The 24,764-nt window shown below is 42.1% G+C and overlaps 1 protein-coding gene across 4 annotated transcripts in view; it reads right to left on the bottom strand.

Moving 5' to 3' along the window:
• Nucleotides 1-23,934, bottom strand: part of HEPHL1 (hephaestin like 1) — a 36,472-nt gene extending 12,538 nt beyond the window's left edge. The window contains exons 1-11 of one of the 4 annotated variants that reach the window (XM_054056814.1): nucleotides 23,693-23,934; nucleotides 13,318-13,562; nucleotides 12,328-12,540; nucleotides 10,381-10,560; nucleotides 9,131-9,385; nucleotides 7,919-8,087; nucleotides 7,076-7,215; nucleotides 6,775-6,906; nucleotides 3,367-3,578; nucleotides 2,810-2,960; nucleotides 1,466-1,678 (exon numbers count right to left, since the gene is read on the bottom strand). In XM_054056814.1, coding sequence (XP_053912789.1) covers nucleotides 1,466-1,678; nucleotides 2,810-2,960; nucleotides 3,367-3,578; nucleotides 6,775-6,906; nucleotides 7,076-7,215; nucleotides 7,919-8,087; nucleotides 9,131-9,385; nucleotides 10,381-10,560; nucleotides 12,328-12,540; nucleotides 13,318-13,562; nucleotides 23,693-23,862 — 2,080 coding nt within the window. In that variant the 5' untranslated portion in view covers nucleotides 23,863-23,934. Of the gene's footprint in view, nucleotides 1-1,465; nucleotides 1,679-2,809; nucleotides 2,961-3,366; nucleotides 3,579-6,774; nucleotides 6,907-7,075; nucleotides 7,216-7,918; nucleotides 8,088-9,130; nucleotides 9,386-10,380; nucleotides 10,561-12,165; nucleotides 12,252-12,327; nucleotides 12,541-13,317; nucleotides 13,563-23,692 lie in introns of those variants that run through there. The other 3 variants (XM_054056815.1, XM_054056816.1, XM_054056817.1) reach the window with 3 other exon arrangements.
• Nucleotides 23,935-24,764: the final 830 nt, after the last annotated feature.

Raw genomic sequence — 24,764 nt, forward strand, 5'->3', positions numbered from 1 at the left:
CTGCAATGACAGTGGAAGCATCTTATCACTTTTCTGTGGGCAAATTTTAACATTTCTACTGCCCAAGCAAAATGAAGTCTGGAGTAGCTCCACCTGCTAACGTTCTTGTGAAAAAGGAAAGCACTTTCATAGCTGCTTTGTATGTGAGGCAATGATGGAACCAAAATTAGATGCATAGTTTTGTCCAGACTGGTCTCAGTCCATTCTTTGTGCTTCTATTGCAAAAATGATGAAAAAAGTAGCGTAACATGCAGTTAAGGAAAATCACAGGTGCTGGTTATTGTAAAGATCTGATAATTCATTCAGTTTCCTTAATTGCCAGTAGAAGATTAGATGGCAAAAATTTAATGATCTCCTAGGCTTTATTGGTTAGTGTGAGTCCTGCAGTCGTTTTCGTGACAGATAGTAGAAATATATGAACTAGAATGATAGAATCATGGAATGGTTTGAGTTGGAAGGGACATAAAAGGTCATCTAGTTCCAACCCTCCTGTCATGGGCAGGGACACCTCTCACCAGACCAGCCTGCTCAAGGTCCCATCCAACCTGGCCTTGAACACCTCCAGGGATGGGGCAGCCACAACTTCCCTTGGCAACATGTTCCAGTGTCTCACCACTCTCATGGTGAAGAAATTCTTCCCAATGTCCAGTCTAAATCTGCCCTTCTCCAGTTTACACACATTCCCCCTGGTCCTGTCCCCACAGCCTTTACAAATAGTCCCTCTCCAGCTTTCTTGTAGCCCCTTCAGGTACTGGAAGATCGCTATAAGATCTTCTCTGAGCCTTCTCTTCTCCAGGCTGGACAGGCCCAACTCTCTCAGCCTGTCCTCATAGGGAAGGTGCTCCAGCCCTCCAATCATCTTTGTAGCCTTCCTAAATCTTACTCCTTCCAATTTAAAGTCATCTCCCCTTGTCTATGCCTTTGTAAATAGTCCCTTCCCAGCTTTCCTGTAGGCCCTTCAGGTACTGGAAGGTCACTATAAGGTCTCCCCAGAGCCTTCTCTTCTCCAGGCTGAACAAGCCCAATTCTCTCAGCCTGTCCTCATAACAAATCTGCATAACAGATATGCATAACAAAAGAATCTGTCAGTATCAGAGATCTAATCTGTCATGCACACAAGACCAATAGATATTTCTGTCAGGTGCTCTGGCCAAGGATGTCCCTTGGCATAGCCTGGCACAACTCTGGTGACCCCGTTGATTTAAAAGTCTGTGAGCATCTTGTTAGGTATCTGTCTGCCTGCTGCTCTGCCTGTTCAAGCTCATCTAAGCCTCTGCTCTTTGGTGCACATACATATTTGATTTATAGCACCTTGCCAGGAAAGTGGCCCAGCCTGAATTAACAATGACACCGGGTCCCTGTGGTCCACACACTCTCAGGCTCCCTTGTGCAGAGTATCTCACCATTATTTTGGCTGCTTGATTTCTGCGCACTCCACATTGCCAAGAAAAGGTCAGGAACGTACCCACACGGTCTGGCTGCATCAGCGCTGTCCCAGATAAATGGGGAAATAAGGCAAGCCCATCCCTCGTTGTCCCTCTCAGGTCGATGGTGTTTCCTTGAAATTGAACCCCATGCATGTCGTAGTGACTGCCCAGCCCGATGAGATGCCAGGAGACCTTGTCATCCTTGCACATGGACAGGCCCGGCAAGTTCCCAAACAAGTAGCCGTTGACAGCTGGAGGAGAAGGGAAGAGCCCAGTTGGCAGCAGATCAGTGGAATCTCATCACAGACACTTTTACCACACCCCCCAGCCAAAGAATCGCAACTCAGCAAGTTAAGGGGCACCTTGTGAAGCAAAGGTAGCAGTGGATGACACCAAATTAATGACTAAATGCTGTTCTTATAAACTCTAAGCTTCTACCTTTTTTTAGCCTGTAAGATCTTGTAATAGTCCTTTGCAGTAGTGCTTCTCCTCTGAGCTTTTGCCTCACGGACATCAGTCAAATGTAGGGATTAGGTATCTCCTTTCAGACTGGAGAATGTATAACCACCTCATTAGAACCATCGTATGGGCCATAAAGAGTCCTAGTTACATATTCAGTTCTGGTCAAGGCTTTTTTAGTGATTTTTGACCTTTGATTTCCACTTTTACTTTCAAAACACTTTCCACTTTTACTTTCTTTCACAAGGCTGAAAATTCCTCAAATGTTGTCTGTGATCACTGGGCAAAAGATATTAACAAGACTTTAGAATCAAATACCACCTCATAGCAGAAGAATAAAACAGATGGGTCCAGAAAGCCCCAAGATTCTTTACAATATATATTCTAAAAATATATATTCTCAGTGCCCTTCAGAAAACTAAAGCAAAGAGGGGTTATGTGATTTGCTCAAGTCATGAATGACTTGGAGGAGTTTCATGCTGAACTTAGATGCTTACACCCAGCAGTGATACTTTAAAATATTATTGGCCATTTCTGTAGTCTTTGCTTCTGCTCTGCCACAGATGGTCACTGCCCAAGCAGGAGCTGGTGGAGCAGAGTGGCTGAACCTTCATTGGCTGAGTCAGTGCTAAGGCCAGCAGTGAAATTTAAATCACCAGTGAACATCAGCCTTTCCTGCAGCTGGTGCTTGACTCTGGCATTACACCTTCTCATAGACCCGAGTGTCATATCTAAAAGCTACAGTCTGTTTCCTTTCTCCAGGTGTCATTGATAAGTGGATGCATTGATTGCTGATATGACTGATGTTTCTACACGCAGTCTCGTGCACTGCAGTCAGCTATGAACGATTATAAAATGTGCCAACTCATCTTCCTAATATGACTGAGGAAAGATCTCATTAACAGATAATAGGTACTTCATACCATGCATTTTGTTGGATTCCTTGAAACCTGCATCATTTTCATCTACTTTTGAAGGGTCTCCAGTAAATGCTTCAATATTCTTGTTCAGATACCAGCTGTCATTCTCATCGAAGATTGAAAAGAGGAGGTAAAATTCTCTGTCTATTCCTTTCTGTAGCCAAGAAGGAACCCAAGATATTAAAAACAAAGTCTGCACAGAATTACCTCAGTAAAAATTACTTTTCTTAAAAAATAAAGCTTTCTTTCCCCACAAAATTGCAACTGCCTTCTTAGTATGTCCTGTAGAGACAGGGATGGCACTTTTCTGTCAGCCAGAAGGATAAATAAAATGACTGACCTTTACTTACTTAGGATGGCAAGATGCATTTGTTGCTAATGAGTGCATGGAAAAGATGAAAAACCTAGGAAGAAGCCATCCCGTTGGGGTCAGCTTTTGCTCTTAGGAATGTTATAATCTCTTAAAACTGAACTGGAAACTGATCAAATTAGCCTGTACAGGAACACTCCCCAGTGCACCACCCAGCTATTAGAGACAGACAGATGTCCATGTTGGGCACCTGTGTCCCGTCGTGGTTCAGCGTGTTCTTCCGACAGACCAGCAAAGGCCCCACAAGGCCTGAGTTGGTGTCCTTGACAGCATCAGTGGCCGAGTAGTACAGGTAGGTCAGGCATGGGGCGTCGCTCTCTGTTGGACCTCCATTTTCAGGCACTCTCCATTTGTATGTGAAGGTTTCACCTGGCTTAACATGGGCTCCTGGCTTCAGATAGCCTGCAGAGAGAAAATCAAGGAACATCAAGGTCATGGGAAGGTTTTGTCTTCCTGAATGTAAGTGTTAGCTGGCAGTCAGACATAGCTGCTTTCTGTGAGCGAGCTTTCCTTTGCAGCCACAGCTCAAGCACCATCCCCCAGTCTGGGCACTTATGCCATGGGGGACATCTCACTGGAGTCTTCCGCTGTAGGGACAACCAAGCCTGCTGCCTGCAGAACAAGTTTAGCTGCTTCACCCAGACACCTTCCGACAATATCTGGATTATCTAGATTCAATCAGACAAGATATGCAGAGTTCATCCTTGTGCTTAAATGCTTCCTCTAGTGTTTGTAGCTTGCCTGTTCTATCATGAGATTCATCTGTGGCCTTAATGCAGACTCCAGCTTTTCATTAAGCACCAACAAAGCAATTACTTTAGTGAGCAGAGTTGCAGCTGTGACTCTTTAGAAATTCCAACCAAATCTGATCCTGGTAATTTTTTTTTGATTCTGTAGCAACGCATAGGAATCTCTGTCAGTCTCTGGAGAACAGTTTCTATTACCTTATTTTGGAAGCTACTTTTAAAAGATTTGAACAATTCTTTGCTGCTGTGCACAGGGTGGATGTAGCACTATTCGTGTAGTTTGAGTACTGTAAAAGAGTGTTGGCATCCACTCAGACAGGACCTACAAAAGGGACTTCAAAGGAAAGTTGTGTAAAGGGCTCAGCACTGCACTCTCTATAGAAAAAAAGTGCTAAATAACGCTTCTGGTCATTGCTGTGAGGAAGATCAAACCACAAATTTTGTTTAATACTTAGGCACCCTTTGACTGGATGTGTCTGGCAACAGCAGAATGCATGAATCTAACACTCCTCTCTAATACTCTAAGACAATGCTCATGACAACTTAGTCACAAATGAAAATAGCAGTATTACATTCAAACACATACACCCAGGGAGGTGGTTGAGTCACCACCCCTGGAGGTATTTAAAAGACAGATAGATGAGGTGCTCAGTGACACGGTTTAGTGGCAGATAGGAATGGTTGGACTCGATGATCTAAGAGGTCTTTTCCAACCTGGTGATTCTATAATTTGCTGCAAATTGCAATGCATAGTAGAGTACAGCTTCAACAGTACCTGAAGAAAGCTAGGGAGGGACTTTTTACAAAGGCTTGTAGTGATAGGACGAGGGGCAATGGGTATAAACTGGAGAGGGGCAGATTTAGACTAAACATAAAGAAGAATTTCTTCACTATGAGAGTGGTGAGGCAGTGGAACAGGTTGCCCAGGGAAGCTGTGGTTGCCCCATCCCTGGAGGTGTTCAAGGCCAGGCTGGATGGGGCCTTGGGCAGCCTGATCCAGTGGAAGTTGTCCCTGTCCGTGGCAGGGGGCTTGGAACTAGATGATCTTTTATGTCCCTTCCAACCCAAACTATTCTATGATTCTACGATACTGCTGGATTCATCTTGCAATACTGCTCAATAAGGAGAATGTTGATCTGAAGTCAAAAACCATCTGAGATCAGACAAGTGTCAAATGCAACATGGAAGGGTATTGCCTGAGAGCACGATTTTTAAAAAAAATAGGTCTGCAGATATCTGTAGGTGTCTGTAGGTATATTTATTTGTAGTATTTTCACGCGAACAAGCTGCACTCAGACAAAATACAGCCTTTGCACCTACAGTGCAAACCTACAGCCCCTGCAGGACCTGTACCAGTGTACATCTGTAGACAGATATGATGGAAATCCAAGACATGAGGGCTACAGAGAGAGAGGAAGGACTACAAAGATCGTTAGGAATAGATGAATCTGGAGTTAGGTTCCTCTCAAAAAAACCCCGAGGTATGCAGTGCATGCTGCTGCTGAGTTGTAGGATTTGGTTTGATTTCACTCCATGCCAAAGCATACACTGCTCATGGGCTTCATTACCAGAGTATGTTAAATGAAAACAAAACAGGACTGCAAACAGAGGGACTGCACTTCCATCACGGAACTATGTCTGATACAGGTGGCATTAAGATGTGTGCAGGTGGCTTCAAAGCTAAACTCATGACAGTTATTTAGTGATGCAATGGCAAATGCTGTGATGCTGGTAAATTTGTTGTGTTGCAAGATCAGCAACCACACACAACAGAATTTAATAAAGCCTTTTGTATTGATTTTATTGTATGGTGTTTTACTTGTTGACCTAATTCTTTTAACACAGTTCTCAAAAGAAGGATTATGTCACGTGTGTTCCATTTGGTTTTGTTTTAGTAGAAACAAAGCAATTTAGACAACAAGGAATATATCTTTCTTTTCAGTGCTGCAAATTCAGCAAAAGACATTTTCAGAGATCACAGTATTCTCCCTGCAAATGCTATGGATGAGATTCAACTAACCCTACTCAAACCTTCTAAAGCTTAGTCCCTAACCCAAAATCTATGGTCCTTCTGTAGTTGACAGAGATAGAAAGACATCTCCAGAGGGTGACCTTCTGTACCCTAAAATAGATGTTCAAAGAAAATGGAACTTCTCTCCCTCTTAAGGGATTGTTCCTTGTCACTGATTGAAAAAAGTCCCTGTCAATTAAACATGATGTTTAAAATCTAGTGGTTTAACTTAGGTGATAAAGATCTTGTCCTTGTACAAAATGAGAGGAAGCCTTTGGTAAATGCTCCATTTCAGCATTTACATATATATGAGGATTAGTAAGGATTATGACACCTTCACATTCCAGGTCAATCAGACAAAGGATGCCTCTGACACTGACTATCCTGACAGTGAAGTAAGAGCAATGCCTGACCTGGATTAGAGAATCAAGAGTGAAGCAACTCAGACCACATCGGTAGCTGTATCCAAAGACTCAGCAGGAGCATCAAGACAGATCCTAAGCTTCTTTCTTCTGAGGCATGTCCAAACGAGATCCACTGATTGCAGCTGAGCAATATTAGATTAGAACTAATATAAACTGGATTGTTTTTACAACTTTTGCTCCACATGGACCTCAGCCTCTTTCAGATGCTTTGTCCAGCACGTGTCCTAGGGGAAGAGCCAACACATTGGCAGACTGGGGAGTCCCGCAGATTGTGACATGTAAGGTAGATACAAACTATTCCAATCACCCCTTCTGTGCCTCACCATCCACAAAAAGAGCAAACGAGTGGAGCAACAGAAGATCTTTACACTCAAGTATTCTCAATGTGGTAATATAACAGCACAGTCAAAACTTACCATCTGAGTAAGGAGCACCTTCCGACAGCTTGCTGAAGCTTACACCGTGGGCCATAATGCTATAGCTCCTTTTGGCTTTGTTGGCAAAAGTAACTAGCACTGTGTCTCCCACTTCAGCTTTTATAACAGGGCCTTAAAAAAGAGAGTGAGGGAAGGTATTAGAAGGACTCCTTTCTAACTTATTTCCATCTAAACAAAGGAGGGCTGACTGGCAGCTGCATGCACAAAATTCCCCACTGGATCCAACTGGATCCGCATTCAAACCCAATGCAATGACAGGAGGAAAAAATATTCACTGTACCAAGTATTCCCAGGTGCTTCATGTCCTCTGACCGAATCTTTTTCTTACTGAACGTTGCATCGGTATATTCCACGTAGTGAATTTTCCAGTATTGCCCTCCTATTCTGTCAGTCCCTTGTGTGAAATATATTGCAGATTCACTATGGAATTAGCAAATCAGGCTGGTTAAACAGCTGGAGGTTCAGGCAGAACCCTTCATTTCTGATACAGTTATTACTCCAGACACAGGAGAAATGACCCCCCAATTTACTAGTTTGCATACACTTTTCTAAAAAGGGAGATACTACTGTTCTGAATTATAGTTATAAATTAATTTACAAATAACATTCATTGTGCATTAGAATTCCATGTGTTTAACCTCAATTTGCTTAGGGAGACACCTATGTCACCTTACCTCTAACTACCTTAGGGAAAGACCTGTGCCATTACCCGTGCACAATGCATCTCTAGTTTTGGAAGGTGCTGTAATACAATTCATCTTCATCAGTAATAACAAAGGGAAAAAGTCTACAATTATGTCACCTCTGAGATACATCAATTGTAAGTGTGAAAGCTGCCTGAGGAGTCTTGAGGTAGGGTCATTAACTCTGTTGAACTTTGCATGCCTCACGAGGGATCACCTTCTCCTTAGACTTAATGGAACAAGATAAGTGCTTTAAGAAGGCAACTCCAAGCATCACAGTTAGAAACCTAACTTACCAACAACATTGTTTAAATTCATTCCTCCCTGCCCCTTTCAATAGAAATTAATAACAGTGCAGGACCCAGCCCTGTAAATCGCCGGGTAAGTCTCACCCAGACTCCTGAAATTAAAACACAACAGGAGAGGACAAGAAACCTTACCTGCCAGTGGCATTTAAACCCTGTCCAGTGAATTTATCATAACCATCAGGTCCATAATTCCAGAGCACTTCTTCAGCAGCAATATAATATCTTCTCTTTTGACTGAATGGCAAAGGCCGAGACAGGTTTTTTTTACAGATCTGAACATCATATAGTGCCTCCATGCCACCTGAGAGGAGAAAGAGTTTGGAGACAGTCCTTGGCCTGCTGCATAGTGAGCAATCTCATGGATACAAATGCACATTCAAAGCTCTCTAGGATTTATGTGGTTTGAAAACAATTACTAGGGTATATTTCCATTTTTAAAGACTTCCTGTGCCTACACTAAGCCAGACACTGCCACCTTTCTCTTGCAAGGTGATACACCACCCCACAGGTGAAACCTACTGCCATTGATGACACCTTTCAGTAGGCTTATTTATTAAATTCCTTAATTTGTGTGAGGATAGCAGAATGGTTTTAGGGTTAAGAGTGCCTCCTGAACTGTGCAAAATGGCCTGAACTCCCCTTGACTTTTATTAAAATACAGAGGCTGATTATTACCACACTGAAGATATTTGTCGCTTGCCAGAATCAAGTCTATTTTGTGTAATGCAAATCCTATTGAAATCAATGTGCAACTTCTTAAAAGAAAAAATTGTCCCAGCTTGTGACTGTCTCTGATATGATAATTATACATTGCCTGCTGTGATAAACCTCGTTCATGATACATGCTTTTGGAGTCTCATATCATACAAATTTCACAACGTCATCTTCAAATTCCTTCAAGGTTTACAAAAACACTGTCTGTTTTCATCATATTTCTTAAAGGAAAAAGCTATGAAGTGTTCAGCTGGCATCATTCTTTAAGAGTAAGTATGTATCTACAACAAAACATGATGGTGAAGGCTCTTCTTGTTGCTCATCAAAATCTCTATTTTGCGTAGAAAGTGAGGTGTCAGCACTGGGTCTAGCAAGCCTTCCTTGTATGACTTCCACAGCTAAGTCATTTGTACAAGCTGAAGATTTGCCCCAACGCACACAGCTTCCACTGATGACTAAACCCATATTCATGATGTTTATCTGGTGAAATAGTTTCAAAGTGTTCAGTTAGTCACATTAAAGTGTCAAATCCTGCTTCCCCTGGAAATACCTCTCAGTTTTCTATTCCAAGCAAAAGAGAGGCTGGAACTTGTGCATCTAAAAGCATCTGGGAGATCTATAGCACCATACCTCGTAAGTGCTCATTAACCTGGCACGTTATCAGCCACCTCCCAGGGTTGCCAGGAGTCATCTCCGCTGTGATGAACGTTGCTGGGAACAGACCGACGACATCTGCCCTCTGGTCTCTGTTAGTGAATGTGTGGCCATAGAAATACGCAGCGTGGATATCTATCTCACTTCCCATGCCAAATAGGTGCCAGGACATGGAAGTGTCAGCACACATCTCCAGGCCAGGGAGATTGCCATAAATATAACCGTTAATAGCTAAAAACAAAAGTATGAGATTTTATGACAGATGGAAGAGAAGTGCCAAGTGCCTCTGACCCACTTCTAAGTGTGAACCTTTCCTTGCCCAGAAAAGAAACTGTCTCAATGTTGAATAAATTGAATAAAGCCCTCATTGAATAAAGCCCTCACAGACTCCTTGATGAATAACAGTATTTTTAAACAGCCACTTTGCAGCTCTGGATGATCAAATGGCTTAAATTCTCTGCTTGGGTTTATGAAAAAATTCCTAGCTGGTATCAAGATATTGCAAAGGCCAAGTCATCACCAAAAATGCCTGATAATGAGATTAACTTGTTCTGCAGCTGTTTAGCATGTCTGAAACCTATTGCTCCTTATTCTGAGTCATAAATATACCATCATATGCTAAGCTTAAGCAATTTAGGTTTGAAAACTATGGTATCAGTCAAATCAGTCTAGTCATCTCTCTCTTCTTCAGCTTCCACATCTGACAATGTATCAGAACACTAGAAAACGACATCTGTATTTTGCAAAACACTTCAGCTCGTAGGCTCTCTGGAACAATGAAAACACAGAGAAATATCTGGATTTAACTCCTTACACCAGATCTCCAAATGATACAAAATACTATTGGCCAATGGCTCTCTGAAGAGCAAGAATGGTTGTACCAGCCAGCCCACCGTCCACAAAGCCCTTTAAGAAATGCTGGATTCTTCCAATACTCACAGCTCAAACTGCTCTGCAGCCTCCTTTTCATTATTCACAGATGGTCAAACAGTTACCAAATGGCTTAAATGCTAAACAAGTGGCACAGCTGGCTTTGAAAGCCAAACCACCTTTCTGCAAAACAGTGTGTTGTGCTGTATTTAGGGAGAGGCCTTTTTCATCAACCCTGACCCACTTCATGTTAACACAGTTAAAGGAAAGATATCAAAAAGGACAGAAAGTCCTACTGAAAATAAAAGAGCCTGATCACTGCTGTAGGTCAACTTTTGCTCAAGAGTTCTGCTCACCATGCATTCGGTTGCTGGTCTGGAAACCTTCATCCTCTTTGTCAACTGTGGCTGGTTCTAAGCAGAAGGTATTTATATTCTCATCGAGGTACCAGCTGAAGTTTTCATCTACAATGCTAAACATCAGGGCAAAAGCGTTAGCAGCACCAGTCCCTTCTATTGAGGTCTCATCTGCAGTTCCTAGATTGCAAACGAAAAGGAAAGTGCTAAAAAAAACCTTGGAGGGGAGTGAATTTAAAAGCGACAATAACTTTGGAGCACTCGAGGAAATATGGGCCTCTTCCCTGGCTCTATAGGGCAGGATGAATCTCAGCTAATTTTGCTCTTCTGAGACATCTTGACACACCCTCCTGCAGCCTTTGAACAGATCAGTGCTTCCAAAAGACAGCTAATCTCATCTAAGTCAAGCTGTTTCGGGACCTCTTTGATTTGGCATAAGCACAAGTAGCTGCCAGTATCTCATTTTCACCATCATTGACCCACTGCACCCAACCATGACCTTTGGTCAGTATTAGCATCTGTGTTCCTACACAGTGAGCCAGGTCAGAGGCCTGACCCAGCCAGAAACTAGTGACTACGGGCTAAGAATTAAGGAGAGGCAAGTGGTAGCCTGTGTTTCTGTTCCATTGAAGCAAATGGGCATCTAAATGTGGCTCACTCTTTATGGACTAACAAGCAAACTTCAACAATTATCTAGGACAAGATACTTAAATTTAAAAGTCCTGAAGGCATGATGAATGCAATCTAGTCAGGCTAAGTTCAATATCATCATCTGAGTGACCATTTAGGGAACAACCTGAGACTATAGAACAGCAATGTTGAGTTGTCATTAACTGTTGGCAGGTCTAGACTTCATCTAATTGTCTGGTCTACTTCTGAACCCGTGAAAAATGTTGCTTTCCCTTTATCCTCTGGGAGGGATCCCCTGAGACTTGCTGTCAGTCCTGTAAGGAGCCATCCACTGCTCTTGCATGGAGAACTAGAGCAGTGGCATCATGCAGATAATTCAAGACAAAACCTGCAGTAACCTGGCCTTTCAGGCTAGGATTGTTTTGAATGTCCTGTCTCCTAGCTCCATGTATTACCCCATAGTTATCAGATCAGTTGCACGTATACAGACAGTTCTTCAGATTTAAAAGTCTTCCCAGGAGAAAAAATGTTTGAGGCAGTTTACGTTGTGATTTAAGCTGGAGAGCAGGCCTGACGTTTCCACACAGAAGTCTTTTCCTTCTTCATATATAAGCCCTGCTTCACTTATATATTCTGTATATAAAATAAGGGCTGGTTTTGTACTCCAGAAAGTATTGGGAAGAGGTCACAGATTTGCACATGTCTTAGGGAGAGAGGATGTGATGTCTGGGTTGATAGAGGCTTGAGAGCTGCTACGTGGTCCCTTACAGCTCTGGTACAAAGTTAGCAGAGTATAAATATAACGGACAGGGTGTAACCTCAGCAGCTCAGCACACATTCCCTTATGGTTGTGATATACAACTTGTGAGTAAAAATAAGTATATAATCCATATGGAAAAAAATGACAAAGAGCACTGAGGTTTCAAACATGTAAATGCCAGTGCCTAAGTCACCCACCCGGCCCTAATTTCATGTCCTGGGCAACGAGTCCTTTGCTCATTCTGAAATGACTCCAATTTGGGAACAAGTATTTTTGGTCTCAGCAGTGACTGGCTGGCCACAGAGCATGCTGCAGTTCCTCTACCAGCTGACACAAATCCCTTGTGAAACCAAAGGGGAGCGGGAAGGGGGTTGTCCCAGAGCTACAATACCTACCCTGGGGTGTTCCTGGAATGGCCCAGCTATTCCTTGCCCCTTTTTATGGGCTATGTAGGGATAGACTCTAGACCATCATGTTTATACCTGTAAGCAAAAATGATTGTTAAGATGCCAAGCTTGGCAGAGGGGCTTGCTTTATCAGTATTTCTAGCTCAGTACCTTTTTTACAAACTATCAGTGGGCCAATTAAACCAGATGCAATATCTCTTGGTGTGTCAATGTGAGAATGGTAAATCCAAGTCAAGCAGTTTGAGTCTGCCGAAGTTGGGGAATAATCTTTCCTTACTGGCCATGTGTACGTATAATTTCCACCGGGAACCACAAAGTCGTCCTCTTTGCTTTTACCACCAGTTCCATCAGGGTAAAGTGCTCCTAATACATCAAAAGGAAAAAGGAAACTTTTAGTCCTCCCTTAACTTCTTTCTTTAAATAAATGTGTAATTTCTTCTATTTTAGCGAGATTTAAGCAATCACAATTATAACACTAATAAATCATGAAAAGATTCAGAAGTTCTGGTACAAGAGTAAAAAAATATTTAGGGTTTAAATCTTCATTATTTTGAGGGGCATGGTTTAGGGATTGTTAGGAATGGTTGGACTCAATGATCCAGTGCGTCCTTTCTAACCTAGTGATTCTATGATTCTAAGATTGTATATCTTCTCACCGAAAAATTATGAGAGTAATGAATGTACGCAAATACATGGAGTCATCTAACCAAACCACACATGGATAGGTTTGGGATTCTGAAAATTAAATTATGCTCCTTATAGCCCTATAGAAAGGAAAGCATATGGTTACAAGAACTCCAACCTTTCAAACAGACTAGAAGTAGAAGGAAGGAGGGAAGATGCTTCAGTGACTTATAATGCAGGAAAATCATTCATGAATAAAGACCCACCTAACCTGTTTCAGTGCTGGATTTATCCCAGGCATTGAAGGTTTGTGGCAAAAAGTTTTAAGAGATGAGGCTGTTCTTGGTTTTAGTCATCAGTTGAAATTACTGATGAGTTCATGAGAGGGTGATCTAAAGTCCTCTGATGTCAACAGCCAGAACAATAAATACTTGGACAAACTTCCAGCCATTACATTAGCTACTCCGGGGGAAAGGAGAGGAAAAGAGAAAAGAGAAAGGTCAAAATAGCTTTTACCTTCGGAGTCCTTGTCATAGAAAACCCCATGTGGATGCACAGAGTATGGGCGGGAAGCAAAGTTCTTTAGATGGATAATAAAGACATCTTCTTCTTCTGCCTTCAGAACTGGCCCGAGGAACCCCAGCCAGGCCGCTTTGGGGATCTCCTGGGAGTAAGTGTCATCTGTGAATTGCCTAAAAATAGCCTTTTTGTACACACGTCCTATCCGATTGGCTCCTCTGGTTGCATATATACTTGCAAACCTGGTGTTAGGAAAGGACAATGATTTAAAGACAAAAACCAACCTCCTTTAAGAGTTGATAAATAACACTGGAGAAAAATAGTTCTCTGGTACATATCTTATAGCTAGTGGAATAAAGACTGAAGAGTAAAAGTGGACCAAGCCTCTTTCTCTGTGGTAACAGACTTGCAGGTCTGGTCTTTAACAGTTACTAGAAGTCTTCATGCAAGGACCAGCCACTCAGGCCTTTTTTTTGTCCAGTTTTAGCACCTTTTCCTTCCTTTGAAGGTTTGAAACCTCACATCTGAAAGTATGACTGTTCAGAATGAAACAAAAACCAAATCAAGTTTTTTATAAAGCATATAGGAGTGATTGCAATCAACTAGTTTGGCACCCCAGAAGAGTAGCATGAAATATTTTTTGCATTAAATGCATAATTTCTACATTCCAAAGCCTACGTTTATAGCAACTTCAAGTGATGGAGAATCCACAATACAGTTGGTGGTTGACATATTATAGCTATTAAATACCTGTTCCTTACATTGCATCTGTAGTCTAATATCATGTAACTCCACACTCCAACCGCTGGTTCCCATCAAGCTTGGTCTTAGATCAAAGAAGCCACATACCATCAAGGTGCTTTTCTATGCAGGCACTTGCTTAAGTTTTAATTAATTGACTAAATTGCATGCTACCGTTCTTCTGGACAAACAAAGTATACTGGTATTCTTTGTGCCATGAATCTTTCCCGAAGATCTTTTCTGAAAGCCTTACAAGAGTTATCTATCTTTTAAAAGGCTGAACACAAGAACTTCACACAATACATACGTAAGATTCCCGTTAAAGTATTTCTCACACAACTAGGAATTATTTTTGCCTTTTTAACTGTGACGTCATACTGGAAACCCATGTTCAGCACATCTGTAACGATATTAAATCTTTTTTACTTCTTCCCAGGTTACAGCTGACAAGTCTGATGAACGCTCTTCATCCCTAAGTAACTCACATTGTATGGAAACGACCACCCTTTGCCACACAATCAGCAGTGAACCGCATGACCAATTTCACCATAGCCGACTGCTCCATGAGTTTTTGCATCCCTGAAGGTTGTTTGAATTGTCATGCTTCATAACAAACTCATGCAAAAAAAAAGCTGAACTAAATTTTCCTGAAGTATCACTGGCAGAACTACAGCAACTCCATATTTATAATGTGTTTTGGTGACTGGCCAGTTCACCTGCAAATGCATTTTGTTTTGGTGTGAAGTGACAGAGCCTGATTGACAGGCCGGGAATTCTATGGGTGATAATTCATATTGCATTGTTATGTGTACCGTTCAATCTGTGACTTTTCAAATTGCTTTTATTAGTAGAATTGTGCTGTGCTATTCTTAATCCATAAGAGTGTGAGAAAGCATTTTATTATCAGTGTGATTGTGCTGTGTTCTTCTTAGTGCAAGAGAGCATGAGAAACAGAAGCAGTAAGCAGCTGGGGCCAGAAACTCTGCATTTTTGGGGTGATGTGAGTTGCTTGTTCCATGTTATAAAAGCTAAGCGCCTCGCAGCAATGGCTGGGGAGACCTCACACACAAGTGGACACTCTGTGTGGGGTTCCCAATTGCTGATATAACCTCTCCAAATCCCCACTACAAAAAAGGAACCCCCTTCTCCCCCAATGACTGTGAATCTGGATGACAATAAGAAAGCAATTGCTGATGTGTCTTTCTTAATCACTGTACTTATTCTCTTATGGTAATGATTAGAAGCATTGCCCTTACAAGCTGTTAACTTGTTGAACACTAATAATAATCTGCTTTCTTTCTGGCTGTGATAACTTGACTAAAATTTTATTTCACAGAGTATTTGAGAGCTTGGGCTTTTGTGATGATTTTTTCTAAAAGCTCCTTTATTTCACAGAGTTTGGGCTTTTATGATGATTTTTGCTAAAAGCCCACTTTGTGGTAAAACGTGGTGCTGTTGTGCAATGCCAGCAACCTCTGTGTTGGATGTCACATGAGTTGAAAGGTATGATTTGCTATAATTTCCTTGCCATAAGATCCATTGCTCCTCTTTTCAAGCAATCTCTGCTTGACACCATAATTCACAACATCCCCTATCTGTGGCCTTTACACTTCTGCGGCCACTGTCTAGACCAGATCCCTGAAGTGATCCAGATATAGTTCAGATATACTGATCAGATAGATCAGATATACTGATCCTTGAAGTGATCCCTACTTCTTCTCCCAAGTAACAAGTGATAGGATAAGAGGAAATGGCCTCAAGTTACACCGAAGAGGTTTAGATTGGATATTAGGAAAAATTCTTTACTGAAAGAGTGGTCATGCACTGGATCAGGCTGCCCAGGGAAGTGGTGGAGTCTCCATTCCTGGAGGTGTTCAAAAAGTATGTAGATACGGCACTTTGGGACACGATTTAGTAGATATAGTGGTGTTGGGCTCATGGTTGGACTCGATGATCTCAGAGGTCTTTTGCAACCTTGAGGGCTCTGATTCTATGGTATAAAAGACTCCAAAAAGAATGCTTTTTCCTTTGAAAAATGTGCTTTATAACAAGTCAAGGGCTATTTTGGCACAAATGAAAAAGTAGTAAGTGATGTTGCTGTGGCAGAAACGGTTGTCTAGGATGGAGAGGAAGGGACAGAATTTTCAGTCTGCGTCTTCACAGTACGTCTGATAAATACTCCCCAAAAGTGTAGTTAAGGAATGAGTTGCCAAGCAGTCTGGATTCTCAGTGAGTTAAAAGGTCGGTGGTAACCGTCTGTGTGTGCACAGCAAGACCTGGCAAGTTGAGCTGTGCTCACAGAGAAGACACTTTGCACAGCCTAGGGGAGGGACCTGCCACAAGGGACATTACCGCAGAGCAGCAGGTGGTGTCAGTAGTACTGCAGTGTAAATGCACCTGCTTCCTTACCTCATGGCAATGTATTCATGTGGCTATGCCCTAATTCAAATTAAAAATAGGTTTTTAAAATTATTTTTTAAGACGTTTTCTCTAGGGAAAAAAAAATTCTTTTCAGAAGAATTTTTTTCAATTCTTCTTTTCAGAAGAATTTTTTCAACATTTTTTTTCCTATTTCATCAGCCACCAAGTATTTTAAATGAGGTACTGTAGTGGCACTGTGCTTTCCTTATGATGACAGTGCTCTTATGCCCCTGGTTTTCTGGCCAAACAACATTGCACACTCTCCCATAACTTTGCTCCACGAGGATATACTGCCTCTCCTGCAGAACAAGAACTGTGCTCCAGAAAACTGCACACTTTTTGACCAGGGTTTGTCAAATACTGGCATAAGGTTAACTCCTGTAAATGCATAGGACAGCGTTCCTAAAAACCAGTTAGGTATTGAGATTCAAGAAATTATCCTGAGAAAATCCTTAAGTTTAGGCACGAGAGACTTCCTGAGGACCTAAAGCCATGCTACACCATCTCTGTTGGCTAGGTCTGTGCTTGACTCCTGCTTAAAGCCATCTAGGAATCAGGAGAAAAAGCCCTTTTAAGCCATTCTTCTGAAAGGAGACCTATTGAAATCATCCACTCCGAGCTGCAGAGCCCACTGTCTGTGGGATGGGTGTCAACTGCAGCCCATCACAGTATAGGTGATTCTCTACTCTGCAGGGCAATGCAAGAGTCATGGAGCCAGAAAAAGATCACAGCGTGGAAGGAGCAATCTGGCCTCTTGGTCCTAGTTAATTGTGGGCTTTGTTTATTCATTGTCCAAAAGAAAACAGCTGATCAGCTCTGGGAGACAAAAACTTACATGCCACTGATGCCCTCGCTGCTGTGTTACAGACTCAGACTCTTTCATCACTTCCTTTCCTTCTAGATCCACACTCTCCAAAGGGTAGAAAAGTTTCCTACTCAAAATTCCCCGACGTTTGGAGTTTTTTTGGAGTGTAGACACTTCAGCCTCACTTCTCCAACTGTCTAGGATGGGCAGAGCCCAGCTCTTCTATCTATACAGAGACATGCATTTTCAAGATGTCCTTTTGATCACTCTCACCACCCGAGAACAGAGCACACCGGTTGTTGTGAGTCCCACTCTCGGTGTCCAGGCTTCCCCATTTCATTCAGGAGGACTTTTGCATGCCCACCTCAGCCTTACAAGTAGCTAATAGCTCTGTCTCTTTACAAATGTTTCTGTGCTGCACACTGCAATGCCCTAAGTCCTTTGCAGAAGGACTGTCCACACTGGAGCTAATGGTATTGGCCACAGGAAGCTCACAGAAAGGATACATTGGTGTGAGTGTCTTCCCTGCTCTCTCAGATGCTTGAATCATGTCCATGTGGACACACTGTGGGACTGGTGCCTCTACACAGTGTCACACTGCAGCCAGCCGATATGTCAGAGGGAGATGGCACAGACTTAGTGCCACAGATCCTGCTGTTCCATCTGTGGGACACAGAGGTTTACCCATCCTGTTCCTCTTCTTTCTTTCATTTAGAGCATATTCTCAGTGCTCTGTGAAGTCCCTGCTGCCAGTGCCATCTGTGCCAGCCTGTCTCCCACCCCACCGTTCCTTACTACCCGTCGCCAGAGTCCTTCAGAGATTTTCTTGTCGTCAGGTTACGGTCCTGGTGACCTTTCGTCTCCCGTCTTTGACAACAGTTCTCAAACATCATTCTCTGTCTTCTTTTGATGATGTCTACTTCGTTGGGAAACTTCACATTTTCACTCACTGAGTTAAATATCCCCCTCAACTGCATCTCCTGTTTCATTGTTTCCCATTCAATGACTTCCCAAATTTTTACTCTGGTGGTGGCTTCTCCAAATGCTGTAATGGTTAAACACATACTATTCTCTGAATCTGCCTTTGTTTTCCTCTTCCAGTACTCACAATGTGCCTATTTTACTGGACACTCTCTGCCAAAATGTCTCCTATCTCTCGTTCCTGTCTTGTTACAAGAAGGCAGACCTCCCTGCTTCTTCATGTTCCTCTGCTCACTTCAGACCACTTCATCTGCCTCGTAGCTTTGTGATAGTGCTGTCTGAACCTCTTCCATCCTTCCACACATCCTTGTGTGCATGTAGGAGCTCCTCTTTTAAATCTTGACTGTCTCCTTCCAACTCAATTGTCAGCCTGCAGTTCACGTGCAGAAGGTTGTGATGATCAGCCAGTCCCACTTCTTGTAGGGAAAGGGTATCTTCCATCTCCTGGGCCCATGTAGACTTCCTAAATTCTGTTGGAAATTCTTCAGCCACACTAAGTCCTTCTTTTATCTCCTCCAGTCAGGTCAATCTTGAGGTTACATATAAGGTAAGGAGGTTTGTCAATTAGAGCATTAAAAAAATCATGTTTAGACTAGGAAAACCATGCTAACCTTTTCTTTAATTCTTTGTCTGATTTAATTTTGCTAGTTGACCATTCCCACCAGTTCTTAAGCTCCAAAAAATGTTGGCAATGCACAAGAGTGGGACAGGGAGTTATTAATAGAGAATGAGCTCTAATTTCTTTAAATTAGGATTGACATAATTACAGCCATCCTCCCACTGCAATGATGAGCACTACAACTCTTCCAAATGAAAGAGTAAACCAGGAGTTTCATGTAGACTGTACTTCAAATCAAGACTAGACATGCAGATAATCTGCCATCTGAGGGTAGGACCATGAGCTAAATATAATTTCTACACTTATTTATTTTATCACACAGAAGTGTTTTACAAAGATTTTTACCACGTTTATGTTACCTTTGATTGTAAGAAAGAGATAAACCTTACAGGAGTAAGTTTTTCCAAGAGTTCCTTACATGATTACTATTTTATAGTGTACAGTAAGAAATGGAGAGACAGCTACCTGGAGACAGATCCCTTGATGACTGAATTTTGAAGCCTGAGTTTTCTTGCCACTGTAATCACCCATGAAAAACTGGCACTTCGAATAACTACCAGATATGGAGTTCCAAATTTTCTCCTGCGATTAACATACCCAATATTCAATGTACACTCCCAGGTGCAACCATAAGTAGATGCAAACTAACTTTTATAGCTATTGTTCCACTAAAATCACATGGATTTTATGCTCTCAACCATTTAAACAACTAACCTTATGGGCTTGTTCCCTAAAAACTGTTGATGGTGAAACTCCTTATTCTCTACCCTCTTTGCACGCTCTATGCTTGGGTTTATAACAATTTTTTTCCTTGAGTTTCACATTTTTCCTGTGGCTGAAGTAAGCCAGGACAGTGCTCATGGCTCCAGGATGCCCCTGGGTCATGTAACCTGTTCGGCATAGCCCTCTGCCAAACCATGACTCCTGTGCTAACGCCAGTGCAAGACCTGTGCTAGAGGGATGGCCGGCAGAGGAGAACCAGTGGTGCCAACACACTTGTGAAGATGGTGCCCTCACCATAGCATCAAATAATAAGATCAGTTGTGTGTCCTCAAAAGAGGGAGACAAATTGTCTTCAAAGGATATCTTAGTCCCTTCCTGACCCACATAGGCAACTGAAGAGTCAATCAAACCCAGACAATCTTAGACTCTTAGACAAAGCTCTGAAGTGTGGCTAGTTTCTGCCTTAGGATAAATTGCTTCCATTGAAGGCAATAACAAAACTCCTCTCAGGCTTCATTAGAGCCAGGATTTCACTTGGATGCCCTTTTGATGTTGACCCTTCCCACAATGATCATCTGTGCTGATGCAATTGGGTCATTTGGCCACATGATGACTCAGCTATTAGTTTAGCATCTGTGACGACAGTTTCACTGTCATTTATCTGGGTGGGATCTCCTCATGGGCAAATTGCACAAACTCTGTTGGATGCTCCAGTAACAAAAAAACACCTGTTAGCATTGGTGGGTGCAAGACTTGGCCCAGATAAATGTGGGATTGGAGGCCTAAAGAGAAGGGATGAGCATTACATCAGGCAAAACTCAAAGATATCTACCACTAGCAGAGCAAGATTTAAGTGTCCATCATATGAACTGCCATTAAATTAATTGAAAAAGGTTATCAACCAGACTTTAATCCTGAGGGCTGAGCCACAACAGGGAGGGAAAGACGGTTCTCTGTCAAGCCACAATACCTAGGTGTATTTTGAATTTGAAAGGCCGTTTCCTATGTGCCCATTAAAGGGAACAGTCGAATTCTGAGCTCATCTTCCTGCTGCAGCAATGTTCTTGCCCTAACTCACAAAATCTCAGTGGGATCTGTAGCATATCCAGCAGCAGTGACAGCACCTGGCACCCTCTGTGTCCAATCCACAATGGTTTAAGGATATCTCATTCACCAGTTACATCAGGTGGGAGGGGTTGCTGAACACATTCCCAGCTCACCTATACTCAGTGGCTGCAATTTGGATCTGTCTGTGATTCCTAAAGTCCCGTGTGCTTCAGGAAATATCAGCTTAATTTTCAACAAGAGAACTGAGAGTGAAATGTCTCAGTTTCATTTGTAGCACTCCAAATTAATGGAACAGCTCGAGGCTCCAAGCAGACAAGACAAATGGCAATAAGTGACAGAGGCAAACAGCCTCATTGCTTTCTTTGCACAAGAAGCACTGATGCACAGCAAAATATTTGCTCTATTCAAGTAGCCAGCTGGCCCTTCATCACTGCAGCAACACAAAGCATAGTAAAAACCAGCAACTGAGCAGAATAGCTACATTAACAGAGGGCTGTATTTGGGTTTATCAGCTCTGACTAAAGGCAGAGACTTTTCAGCTCACACCCAAGGCGGTGCTGATGCAGCTCTAGGGCTCCTGCCTCAGCTCACCTGATTTCCAGTCTCATGCCTCAGTTAGTGTAGTCTCCTTTCTCCTCATTGCTGCTGTAACTTAAAGGCTGAGGAAGATATTATTTACCTTGGCACAGCAACATTGAAAACAATTTCTCACATCTCACAATCTGATCCAGGTAACGTAATGCTTTTCATTACACTCTTGCTGATGCAGCATTTTTATTAAGTAGTGAAGAATAAGTGGGTTTGCTCATATCTCTGTGGGCTAGCTGGAATCAAAGGGAGCATTCCTTTATATGTATGCACTAACTCTTTTAAAGATAATCAGTTTGTCTGCAACCTCTTTATCTTCACTTCCCTATCAATAAAACGGGGATAGTGCCCCATCAGACAGGTGCTGTGAGGATGTATCACAAGGTGAGAAGTGCTAGGCTCAGCAAGCCCAAGTGTGTCTGCTTGCAGAACACAGCTGGCTCAAAATGTCCCTCCCTAGGAACTAAGCCTTATATTTTGTTTACAGGACTAAGTTTTTGATAAAATCCGTAAAAACCAATTAATTAGCTGAAAAGTAACCCATTAGTATACTCCTTTAAATTTACATTAGAGGTTTTCCTAAAGAGCTAAAGAGTCAAAATAGCTATTACTGGTTCACAATTTAGCCCACGTGCTTATGCAGACACAATATTATTCCAGAACATAGTGTTTTATCCTGGCTCAACTCAATACAGTTTGGAAATTGAGTCAACTAGCTACACAAATCACTTTATTGTTCTGCACGTAGGGAGTTCATCGCAAACAGCTCCCCAGCTTTGAATGTGTAGTCTACCTTAAAACCCTCTGTGGGTAAACCCTTTGGAATTAACATTCTGTAATTATTACATTGCAACAATGACTGAAGACACAAGCTATCATCCCTCCCTGTCATGCCATGTAAAACACATCACATTCATGTCACAGACTTTAAAATAAATGTGCCACTTGCTGTTCAGGGAACACGAAGTACAGGCAGCCTTAAAAGTACAATTTACAGAACAAATTCCAATTGTCTTTATGGTATCGGGGTGGATTTATGGGTAACCACCCTTCAATTAATACTGAACTATTTTTAGTGAGAGGTCTTCCAGTTCAGGGAGTGGAGGGAGTTATCCTCTGCTAAAAAGAATAGGGAAGTGAGAAATTCAGGTGTTTAACACAACTGAAGAACAAACTTTCCAGCAAAGCCTGTTTTCATGGGCTGGAAACTGAATACAACCCTGTATTCTACCTGTAAAAGTACCACCTGTTGACTGGGATGCTAGCTCCGGTTGTTAAGAGCATAACTTTGTGTTGAAAAATAGAACTATTTCTTGCCTCCTTCTTATGGCAAAATGATTTCATTTATGAAATCCAGCTGAAAGTGATTCTACAATTACAAGCCACTAGAGAAAAGCCCAGAAATGCTTGGATTTTCCTGAAAAGTTAGAAAGGACTTTTCTATTTCTAACCTCTGGAACACAACACCAAGCTCCCAGTCTGCATCCAGACCTGGTATGGTCCCTCAGACATCCTCACTCACTCACAGCTCCCATCCCAACCCCATCCCTAGACTCAGCAGAAGGATTCCCAATCTATATTGAGTGTCAAAGATACCAATGAAATCTTAAATATCCCCATGATGTTTGAAGCCCACACTGTAGAGAGGCACCAAGGATCTATGCCACCCTTGTCCGATGCCCGGCAGCCAAACCTAGCAGTATGAACACAAGAACAGACACCTGTTTTGCTCTGACAAGACACAATTCGTTCACAGCGCTTACCTACACGCCCCAGGTTCAGCACAGTTGATCTACAGGACTTCAGTGTGACCATTTGCTGTTGCATGCTTAAGCATCTATCCAAATAAATTTCCTAAATGTACGTCTCCACAATTACATATATTGCAGGGATATATGCACCATCTACTTGTATCTCACTCATAGGTACTAAACACTTCTGAATTTATAGTATCATATAGAGCCTCTAATATTTATTGTCTCACAGCAGCAAACTCAAAAGCTTTTTCCAGTTAAACAGACTTCTATGTCTTATTGCAAAGTGACATGCTTGATTATGGCCAAGTTGCAATCTACCTGTGGACAAGAGGCACTCTGAGAAGTGCCTCCATCTCCATGACACACACACAGGGGATTTTGGACCCACTATCTAACACTTTGATGACAAGTATCAGTTCCTTAACATCATCTTCAAATATACACATTTGCTTAATCAATCACAACATTGCTTAATCAATCACAACTGAAAAAAAAGTCGACCAAAGTCTGCTCTTGCCTTGAAGCTGAAATCCTGCCTATGACAACATAATTGGAAGAAAAACAAGGAAAAAAAATCTTAAGAAATCTGCAGCAATATTAACAACTTCAGTTGATTTTCTTTAGAGCTACTGATACACCTCTGATTTATCAGAGACCCCAGTTACTTACTTGTCTTCTAAGAGGCTTTGTCCAGTGATCAGATTTTTCCCAGACGGTGCATAGTCCCAGTTCTCTTCCACAATACCAAGGTAATAGGTTCTGGTCTTTGTTTCCACCACTGCAAACAGCCAGAGGAACCCAAGAGCACAAAGGCAACCACCACACCGTGTGGGAGGCATTTGTAGTTGTGATTGTGAGGCTGGCAGCGGGCAGCCAGCAGCAGGATGCACCGCAGAGAGCTCACCCCTCCCTCCCAGCTCCTGGCAAGTTATAAGTAAGGAATGGACAGAGCAAAGCTCCTCCTTTTTAGCAGGTAGGACTGGGATAGGTAGAGAGCCCAGCTATGCAGAGCAGGGCTAGGGAGGAGGTTGCTGGCATGGCAGGATCTTTGCCAATCCTTCGGTGAATGCATAAATTGCTCATTTACCTGTCCGGGCTAGAGCCAGTTGGTGTTTTCTGGAAGTCTGGATGGCTTTTTCCAGTCTAGTTGGTACGGCATATTGGAGCATCTTTTTGTTGGTCTTTTTGCCATCCTTGTCAGTACCTGTTTTTTGGTTTTTAGCTTTAATTTGTCTCCTTTATCAAGACTAAGATTTCTGAAGCTAGTATCTTGCTACCTTCATTGTTTTTTTCCAGTGGCATAGCACTAGTTTACAATCCAGCATTACCACAGAGAGAATCCTCCTGTACCTCTCCAATTTTTAGGGCTTTCTGACCCATTTATTAAGATGGCAAGTGATCTGAATGTATTGGGTTTTAGAGTGCCCAAAATGAGGCTCCTTTTTACAAACATTTCTGAAAATTAGAGTTCTGGTGAAGTCTTTCCATTTGGACACCTAAGAATCGAGGCAGAGTTTTTATTAATTGTAATTAACATGCCCATGTAGGTCTCTAGAAAATCAGCCCCTCCCTTTATAGTTTTACTTCCTCTAAAAGGACATTTCTATTACCATCTTGACTAGTGTAGAGCTATACAAGTACGAATTAATAGTATATTCTAAACCATTTAGTTAACATGCCCTAGGTGGCAAGACATTGCAGAATTATACTGCTCTCTTAATCGTTCTTAACTGTCTAAGGG

The sequence above is a fragment of the Cuculus canorus genome, chromosome 1 (genome assembly GCF_017976375.1).
Source record: "Cuculus canorus isolate bCucCan1 chromosome 1, bCucCan1.pri, whole genome shotgun sequence".
In the NCBI taxonomy this organism is placed as follows: domain Eukaryota; kingdom Metazoa; phylum Chordata; class Aves; order Cuculiformes; family Cuculidae; genus Cuculus; species Cuculus canorus.